The sequence below is a fragment of the Pleuronectes platessa genome, chromosome 14, assembly GCF_947347685.1.
Source record: "Pleuronectes platessa chromosome 14, fPlePla1.1, whole genome shotgun sequence".
Classification (NCBI taxonomy): Eukaryota; Metazoa; Chordata; class Actinopteri; order Pleuronectiformes; family Pleuronectidae; genus Pleuronectes; species Pleuronectes platessa.
In genome coordinates, this window is record NC_070639.1 from 5,861,616 (window position 1) to 5,871,815 (window position 10,200).

General features: G+C 43.5%; 1 protein-coding gene across 1 annotated transcript in view; it reads left to right on the forward strand.

Moving 5' to 3' along the window:
- Window positions 1-1,588: 1,588 nt before the first annotated feature.
- The window catches only part of LOC128456224 (small histidine-alanine-rich protein-like), a 15,124-nt gene continuing 6,512 nt past the window's right edge, over window positions 1,589-10,200 (forward strand). Inside the window, exon 1 of the mRNA XM_053440313.1 lies at window positions 1,589-1,725. Coding sequence (XP_053296288.1) covers window positions 1,589-1,725 — 137 coding nt within the window. The remainder of the gene's footprint in view (window positions 1,726-10,200) is intronic.

Below are 10,200 nucleotides of genomic sequence, written 5' to 3' on the forward strand. Positions count from 1 at the left end.
ATACACATCCATTTTAAACTTGGTACCTTCCTTGTGGACCAGCCAGTCATTACCGTCCTTGAAGCGGACCTCAGCTCCGTTGGCTGTCGCTGCTTTCACTGAAAAGATGTTTTGTGGAAACGAGGGAATATAGAGGGCTTGCTTCAGCCTCGTTTTCACCTGTCGTCCCTCGCTGTCCAGCACGTAGACTGCAGCGTCTCCCCTCATCTTCGCCATCCCTCTCACCTTTGATCCGTCGGCAAGCTCGATCATGTGGTCCTCGGGTCTGAAGCTCTTGTCAACTGTTTTGAACTTTGTGGCGTCGTTGATCATGTGTGATGTTGCGCCTCAGTCGACAATGAGACCCTTCTTGTTTCCTCTTTGTGTGGGACAGTCACTCATCCTGAAGAAACAAAAAGATGTAGGCTTTGCCTCCGTGTCTCCATCAGCTTTCTTCACATGGTCACGCCCCTTTCCTAGCTGCGGTGCCTCCCATTTTCGTTCCTCTCTTCTCACCTGGTATCCGTCAGGACATGTCCTGGCCATGTGTCCCTTTTTACCGCACGTGTAACACTCGACATCAGCTAGGTCCATTTTCTTTCCTCTTCCTCGTCCTCTCGTTGCCCCGCTAATCTTCATCACGTTGTCATCTTCAACATTTACGTCACTCTTCCCATATTTCTCAGTGCTCTCGTAACTGCGCAGTTTGGTTTTAAACTCGCCGAACGTTACAGTGTCATTTGTCTGGGTGAAGTGCACGACGAATGGCTTGTAAGAATCAGGTAGCCCCTTTACCACCATAGCAATCTGAAGCCCGTCGCTAATATGCTCGTCTGCTCTTCTCAATGACGTGAATATAGTCTCTGCTCGAATAATATAGTCAGTTACCGTTTCATTGCTGGCCTTATGGAGCGAGGAAAGTTTACAATACAAACTCACACCACGGGGTTTGTCCTTTCCCGCGTAGTGCTCGCGGAGAATTCCCAGTGCTTTTCTCCCGTCACGTTTCGCGTCCCTCATTACCAGTGATAAGCTCTTGTTGTCTAGACATTGCACCAGCTCTGCATATGCCTCACCGTTCTTTTCCTCATCTTCCGCGAGTGCTGCTTCGTCCGCCTCGTCTATCCGCGGGTCCTCCAGGATAACTTCTCTGAGAAGACGTAACTCCATATGCGTGAGGAATCTCGTTTCCCAGAGCTCGCTCACTTTTCTCATCTCCGTCGAATAAAACTCTGAACCACCTCTGGCCTGAATGACTGGGCCCATAACCTGTAGCGTTAGACATCTCTGCAGCAGTCTATCGTTTGACAGTCACCAGAGTGGTTAGCTAGTAGCTTCCAGTAGCTAACATTCACGGGGGAAAAAGCACAGCACACCTGCGGCTCTCTGGTCTGTGAACTCAAGAGACCGTTTATTCTGCACATGCGCACAACAGCATCCCGATGCGTTCAGGCACAACAAGTTCTTATTTGACATCACTGCATGGGCTATTTAACATGACATTGCTACTCATATTATCAAATATGCTCAACAATCTGGCTCAAACGGCTTCTATCATTATTGTCAAGAGTACAGCTATAATTTTAAATGTCTGTAGCTTGGAGTGACCATGGCGTCTGCACTGATGGCTCGGGTTTGGATCGTGTTCATTGTAGCCCAGCACAACAACGCAGAGAGCAACCGGTTCGCACGTGGACATTCGACCGACCAGGAGGAGTTTCACGGCGGCAGCGAGAGGCTGTTTAGGTCGGTAACTGACGAACGGAACGACCGTCGCCTCCCAGGGTTGTTTCGTATTTCCTCAAAGGGAAAAAAAAAAAAATCTGCTGCTCTCTGGGCCCATTTGTGGGTTTTACCGTTTAAAATGTGGAGCTTGAAACTGTCCCGGAGGGCAGTGATATGCATTTTTGTAAGGGCCAACCCTAACCCTTTTTAACCCTGTATTCGTTCTCTTATCATCTTTGCTGGTATATCTGACTCCAGAAATAACTTATGTGGCAAGAAAATGTTTGTTGAAAATGTTTTTTTTTTTAAGTTTGCTTCAGTTTAAGGACAATTTGATTTTGTTCAAAATATACAATTTCTATATGTTCCGAATTAAGCTTCAATTTAGGGTCTCGTGTTGTGTCGAGTTCTGCCCACCGAGAAGTGCATGCGACTCGTGGGAGCGGGCACACTTACTACGTCATCATCTCTATCGAAATTTACGGTTTAAGAACTATACGACGTTTGTTGCTGTTTAATCATGATGATTAAGTGTCCGTTGCTGATGTTTATAAATTCCTGGAGTCAGTTTTTTGACGTTAAAATTGGGAAGATTAAGAGTGCATTATTTTGTAAAGCATATTTTGGACCTTCTGATATTTTCATCCCCCTGTTTTTTCTGTGAGGAAAACATTCACTTATCTGAAACCTTTTTGTCGATCGAACGGGGGGGGGGGGGGGGGGGGGGCTGCTGCTGCTGCTGCTGCTGCTGCTGCTGCTGCTGCTTTTCAACTCGCGTTGTTTTTTTCACCACACACACACAATTTGCCTCCTTCACTTTACGGCTGCTGAGTGCCAGTCAGCTGGGGCGCTGAATGCTCAGGGGGGAAGGACTGAATGGCGCATCCGCGTCTCTTTAAAAAAAGAAGAGCCTAATAATCGTTTCAACTTGATTACGGTAGTTCGGAGATGTTTTGACCTCATAATCAAAATCATGATTAAATTTCGATTAATCGAGCAGCCCTAGTTAATATCACTAAACATGGACCTTTCATCAGTAGCAGGAATGATACACAATGCCCCTTATGATAACTCGGCAAAGGAAAACAAGTTCTAGGCACACAAAATAGGATAGTTTCTCTTTTGTTAACAGTCTGCACTGTGCTAGTAGAGAGAAGAAAACAATCCCTGAACAAAGTCTAGTTTTGGTGCCAAATTCAGACAGAATAATAAAGGCTGAACTGAACCGAGCTCCTGCATGAGCACTGGATCATTCTAAAGGGAATAAATGGATGGGGAATGTATTCGTGTTGATTAAGACCGCGCTGCCCCCCCCCAGACATCAAACAGGCCACTGAACCTACACATCTCCCGACATAAGGGATGTGAGCGAGGGGTGCGTAGAGGCTCGCGTTGCTTCACCTCTGCTGCTCAAGTAACGAGCCAGATTTGAGAATAAAAGCAGTAGAAAGTAAAGAAATTTGTGTTCAAATGTATCAAGTAAAAGTAAAAGTTTACAGGAAAATAAATAAAATATAAAGTAAAGTACAGATATATGGGATAATCTACTTAAGTACAGTACTTCATTACATCCTACAACTGCTTTTGAACTTCCAGCCAAATACTCTTTTTACAGTTTAACTGGTTGGATCTACAGTATGTATCGAGATAATATTACTGATAATTACCATTTCTACTGGTAAATATTAGAAAGTGACAAGGAACCGTTGTAGAGTTACTTTTCAAATACTTAGTGAAATAAAAATGTGTTTCCAGTTCAAAAACTGGACCTGTAAGCCAGTTATTGGGATTAATCAACTCCTAAAATGGCCATCAGACACACACCCCACATACACCATTGCCTTACAACCAGCCTAATGTGGGGGTATTGGTAAGTAAAAGCATATAGCATTATCCCAGTTGTCACTTTTCTAATGTAGAGAATATGTAACATGATGCGATAGATCTTTGTAAATGGTCTGTGGAATCTTTACTTCATTTTTTTATTCCAATAACTATAGGTTAAGCTTCAAGGATCTTAACTTCTGATTTGTGCAGACTTTCAAATCTAAGAGATTTCAATTTGTTTTTGTTTTATTTTGGCAGATTTCTTCACCAACAAAGGAGGGTGCAATTAAACAGTGGAAGACCTCTAGAACATTTATGGATATATCAAAGTTACCAGACCGGGTAAGTCAAGTGCAAAATATGACTATTGGTAAAGCAGTTTTTTATGAAACTAAAATTAAGATTTCTAACAGGACTCTGGCCATGAACTGGCATATGTGGATGCTACTGGGAGACTGTGTCCAAAGTTTGCAGCTTGTTACCCGACTTTGTCAAAACACGTTCTAAGGCATCATGTGAAGAGGGCTCCACAAGAACCGGATTTCTTTAACCTGTGGTCGTTTGAAGAAATACCTACTGAACCCTTTGATCCAGACACGACAACACAAACACCTGTTGATCCCTTTACTGATTCTTTAGAGGACATTGATTCTGGCTTTAATGAATTTTGGGGACTTAGAGAAATTCCTGAAGAGCCATTCAGTGGCGTAGATATAGTTATACCAGTGGGAACCCAGCGACGACCACCACAGCTGCAGCGACGACCACCACAGGTGCAGCGACGACCACCATGGTCGTCCTCTTTCCGCTGTATTGCAGCTGTCCCTCAGAATGCAGCCCACCCCCCCCCCCCCCCCCCCCCCCCCCCCCCCCCCCCCCCCCCCCCCCCAACTGTCAACAGTCTGCTCCAGGGCAGGGGGGCGTAGCGCCGTGAGTGGCCCGGACCTTCGTATTTTTTTCAATATGTGGCCCTCAGGATAAAAAGTTTGGACACCCCTGATTTATGTGAACAAAGCTTGGTGCATGGACACAGTCATCATTGAGAGTCACTGCTCTCCTAACCTGGAATATCTCATGGTTAAGTGCAGACCGTTCTATCAGCCCAGAGAGTTTACATCGACTGTTGTCACTGCAGCCTACGTCCCCCCCCCCCCCCCCCGATGCTAATGCTAAGCTGGCAATCAAAGAACTGCATGCTTCCATTAGAAAACGACAGACTTCACACCCGGAGGCAGCCTTTACTGTTTCGGGTGACTTCAACCACTCCAGCCTGAAGACTGTACTCCCCAAATTCCACCAACATGTCTCCTGTGCAACGAGAGGAGTCAAGTCACTTATTAAGAGACTTGACAATAATTATATAATATATAGGGATGCACCGATTTATCGGCCGAACATCGGTAGCGGCCGATATTCGCCTCGTTTACTGATATCGGCTTATCGGTAATAAACTTGACTTTCACCGATATCATTGGCCGATGTTCATATTTGTGGTAAAACCGCTGGGCACGTGCCGCGGCTGGGGGAGCAGTCGCTCCGTCGCCCTCCTCTCCGCGCCGCCGGAGGCTCAGTGTGCGGCACCGGGAGGTCCTCATCCGGTGGCACCTCACGGCGCGGAAGGCGGGCCGTTGGAGGGGACTGGGTACGCGGTCAGCGGCGGCCACTCTGGACGCGTGTCGGGCCCTTCTCGCGGATCACCTCAGCTACGGCGACCGCTGGGGGAACCCTCTGTTCGTGCGGGGGGGGGCACCCTGCGGTACGCCTCGGCTGGCGCCTACCAGCTGACTGAGAACTGGTGCGGACCAGGGGAATCCGACTGTTTAATTAAAACAAGCATCGCGAAGGGCCACGGTGGGTGGTGACGCGATGTGATTTCTGCCCGACACTCAAAACAGGTAAAACTGAGGAGGGCTTGTTAAGTTATCTTGACTCACGCAGTGTAACTTGGCGTAAAATGTATGAGCGTAGCGTCTGTTTAAGTACTTTATTCTCATGTGCACCGGCTCTATTCATCCGTCTCATGCACAGGTAACAAGGGAATTGACAACATACGTCATACACACAGAAGCCGTAACACATCTAATAAACGGGCAATACTGCTACCGTAAATCAATGAGAAGAGCGTTCTCTATAATGATACTTTAACAGGGCTGTTTTAGACAGGGTAAAAAGGTGCTGTTTTAAATTATCCTTGTGGTATTTTGACCAAAATATGTTACAGACATTTCATTAAGATCCCAAGGAACCATTTTAACTTGGGGTAAAATGGGCCTAATATGTCTCTGTTAAATAAAGTTTAGTTAAATCAAAGATTGTTTCATAAATCTGATTCAATTTGTGCTCATTAAAAGTTAAGAGTGATGAATAGTGCTTTTTAAATAAATAATTTATTATTTTTCTGGCACAAAAGGGTGAATGAATAACAACAAAAAGAAAATAAACAAATATCGGTATCGGCTATCGGCCAGATTGTTATTTTAAATATCGGTATCGGTATCGGCCAAGAATTTCCATATCGGTGCATCCCTAATAATATATTATATATGTCAACAAACTGTATATACATTACTCTGTATAATGCTCTGTGATCTCCAGAGGTTGTACATAGCTGTCTATAAGCAACCGGACTTGCTGTAGTTATTTGGAGACATGTCAAGGAAGCACATTACAAACAGGTACTAGTTTTTTAAGAAGAGCATCAATTAATTAGTTCCCTGTTGTAACAAGTTATGTACTCTGAACTACAGGAGCAGCAGCGCCTCCTGCTGGTTCAGAAAGATTACAGCACATGGTGTCACATCCAACCAGACTTGAAGCTGCTCAGCTTTCTGAATAATATGACTTTCCATAAAAATAATCCTTATAGAGGGCAAAGCACCAATAACACTCCCTGCGATTCTTCTCTGCTGATCATAGACATGATCGTTTTGTGTCCATGGATAAGATTTTTTTTTCTTCTGGTAGATCATTTTTCATGGTTGCTTTTGAATTATAATTTTGTGCTCAAGTTGTTGTCTTTAGTAGGTTTGTGCAGTTGTATTTTCCCCATAGTGCGGAACTTATTTATCCCGACCCCAGTGAACGCCCCACGCCAGAGGCCACCCAGTCATTACTTGAATGCCTTTTTTTTTTTTAAAGTCCTGATTTCAGAATTACAGAAGCATCAGCGCCCTCTGTTGATTTGAGATTGGGGATTAAAAAGTTTACAGCACCTATATTCCCAGGGGGTCTCCTGTCAGGAACCAGGCACGACCTTGCCTAGCTATTGTCAGGCGTGTTGGTTTATCCTAAATATGAGAAGATGAGCCAAACTCGGTTTGTTCAATCAAGTATTTATTTAGGAAGCATGAAAGGTATCCAATCAGCAAAGCAATGGGCATCCAACAAGTCGCATCAGAACATGAGACCCATCAAAACGCATCAAACAGTCGGCGTCGGTCTATTTTATAACAGTAGATCTTGGTTATTCCTCCTCTAAAGTGCGCAGGCGTAGGCCATCCTCTTGGTATTGGAATGAGAAAGTGACAAGGAGCCACTCCTAAGGCCTTGACACAGCTGATGGCATGTTGGCCAATGGTGTTGACAATTGGAGAAAAGATTATTGTGTTCTTGCTATATCAAAACAATGTTCTGTTTGTACAGACATTCAAAACAATTTCACCAAAACAACTAAACACATTCTGGCGCTCACACATTCTAATTTCAAGATTAAAGAGTAGGAAGTAAAAGGTTATTATTAATCATTTCTGTGAAGGCCATTTATCTGGCTCAAACTGCTTCTATCATTATTGTTAAGAGTACAGCTATAATTTGAAATGTCTCAGTCTGCATCAGTCGAAGAGTAGCTTGGAGTGACCATGGCGTCTGCACTGATGGCTCGGGTTTGGATCGTGTTCATTGTAGCCCAGCACAACAACGCAGAGAGCAACCGGTTCGCACGTGGGACGTTCGACCGACCAGGAGGAGTTTCACGGCGGCAGCGAGAGGCCGTTTAGGTCGGTAACTGACGACCGGAACGACCGTCGCCTCCCAGGTTGTTTCGTAATTTCCTCAAAGGTAAAAAAAAAAAAAATCTGCTGCTCTCTGTGCCCATTTGTGGGTTTTACCGTTTAAAACGTGGAGCTTGAAACTGTCCCGGAGGGCAGTGATATGCATTTTTGTAAGGGCCAACCCTAACCCTTTTTAACCCTGTATTCGCGTTCTCTTATCATCTTTGCTGGTATATCTGACTCAGAAATAACTTATGTGGCAAGAAAATGTTTGTTGAAAATGTTTTTTTTTTAAAGTTTGCTTCAGTTTAAGGACAATTTGAGTTTGTTCCAAATATACATTTCTATATGTTCCGAATTAAGCTTCAATTTAGGGTCTCGTGTTGTGTCGAGTTCTGCCCACCGAGAAGTGCATGCGACTCGTGGGAGCGGGCACACTTACTACGTCATCATCTCTATCGAAATTTACGGTTTAAGAACTATACGACGTTTGTTGCTGTTTAATCATGATGATTCAGTGTCCGTTGCTGATGTTTATAAATTCCTGGAGTCAGTTTTTTGACGTTAAAATTGGGAAGATTAAGAGTGAAGTGCATTATTTTGTAAAGCATATTTTGGACCTTGTGATATTTTCATCCCCCCTGTTTTTTCAGTGAGGAAAACATTCACTGATCTGAAACCTGGAAGGGGCCAATCTGGAACTGAAAAATTAATTAAATAAAAAAAAATATCCAAAATGGAATACTAGGTTTTAATTGAAAACTTTCCCTCTACTTTTCCTTTTGAATAGAATTTTAAAGTTCAACATCAAAAGTAACTTCTAAATTGAAAGTTTACCTCTGATATTGAATCCGGTCTGAACAGCCAGGCGGGAGCGAGCTTGAGAATAGCGGTGCGCGGCCGCTACACGGTCTGCTGCTGCTCTTTTTCAACCTTTTTGTCGATCGAACGGGGGGGGGGGGGGGGGGGGGGCTGCTGCCCTCCCTGCTTTTCAACTCGCGCTGTTTTTTTCACCACACACACACAATTTGCCTCCTTCACTTTACGGCTGCTGAGTGCCAGTCAGCTGGGCCGCTGAATGCTCAGGGGGGAAGGACTGAATGGCGCATCCGCGTCTCTTTAAAAAAAAAAAAGAGCCTAATAATCGTTTCAACTAGATTATAGTAGTTTGGAGATCGTTTGACCTCAAAAAATCTAAATCATGATTAAATTTCGATTAATCGAGCATCCCTAGTTAATATCACTAAACATGGACCTTGCATCAGTAGCAGGAATGATACACAATGCCCCTTATGATATCTCGGCAAAGGAAAACAAGTTCTAGGCACACAAAATAGGATAGTTTCTCTTTTGTTAACAGTCTGCACTGTGCTAGTAGAGAGAAGAAAAAAATCCCTGAACAAAGTCTAGTTTTGGTGCCAAATTCAGACAGAATAATAAAGGCTGAACTGAACCGTGCTCCTGCATGAGCACCGGATCATTCTAAAGGGAATAAATGGATGGGGAATGTGATCGTGTTGATTAAGTCCGCACTGCCCCCCCCCCAGACATCAAACAGGCCACCGGACCTACGCATCTCCCAACATAAGGAAGTGAGCGAGGGGGTGCGTAGAGGCTCGCGTTGCTTCAACCTCCGCTGCTCAAGTAACGAGCCAGATTTGAGAATAAAAGTAGAAAGTACAGAAATATCGTAAAAAGTCGTCAGGAAAAATAAATACTCAAGTAAAGTACAGATATGTGAAATCTACTAAAGTACAGTACTTCATTACTTCCTACAACTAGTTTTTAACTTCCAGCCAAATACTCTTTTTACAGTTTAACTGGTTGGATCTACAGTATGTATCGAGATAATATTACTGATAATTACCATTTCTACTGGTAAATATTAGAAAGTGACGAAAGGAACCGTTGTAGAGTAACTTTTCAAATACTTATTGAAATAAAATGTGTTTCCAGTTCCAAAACTGGACCTGTAAGCCAGTTATTGGGATTAATCAACTCCTAAAATGGCCATCAGACACACACCCCACATACACCATTGCCTTACAACCAGCCTAATGTGGGGGTATTGGTAAATAAAAGCATATAGCATTATCCCAGTTGTCACTTTTCTAATGTAGAGAATATGTAATATGATGTGATAGATCTTTGTAAACGGTCTGTGGAATCTTTACTTTTTTTTTTAAGCCAATAACTATAGGTTAAGCTTCAAGGATCTTAACTTCTGATTTGTGCAGACTTTCAAATCTAAGAGATTTAAATTTTGTTTTGTTTTATTTTGACAGATTTCTTCACCAACAAAGGAGGTGCAATTAAACAGTGGAAGACCTCTAGAACATTTATGGATATATCAAAGTTACCAGACCGGGTAAGTCAAGTGCAAAATATGACTATTGGTAAAGCAGTTTTTTTATGAAACTATAATTAAGATTTCTAACAGGACTCTGGCCATGAACTGGCATATGTGGATGCTACTGGGAGACTGTGTCCAAAGTTTGCAGCTTGTTACCCGACTTTGTCAAAACACGTTCTAAGGCATCATGTGAAGAGGGCTCCACAAGAACCGATTTCTTTAACCTGTGGTCGTTTGAAAGAAATACCTACTGAACCCTTTGATCCAGACACGACAACACAAACACCTGTTGATCCCGTTACTGATTCTTTAGAGGACATTGATTTT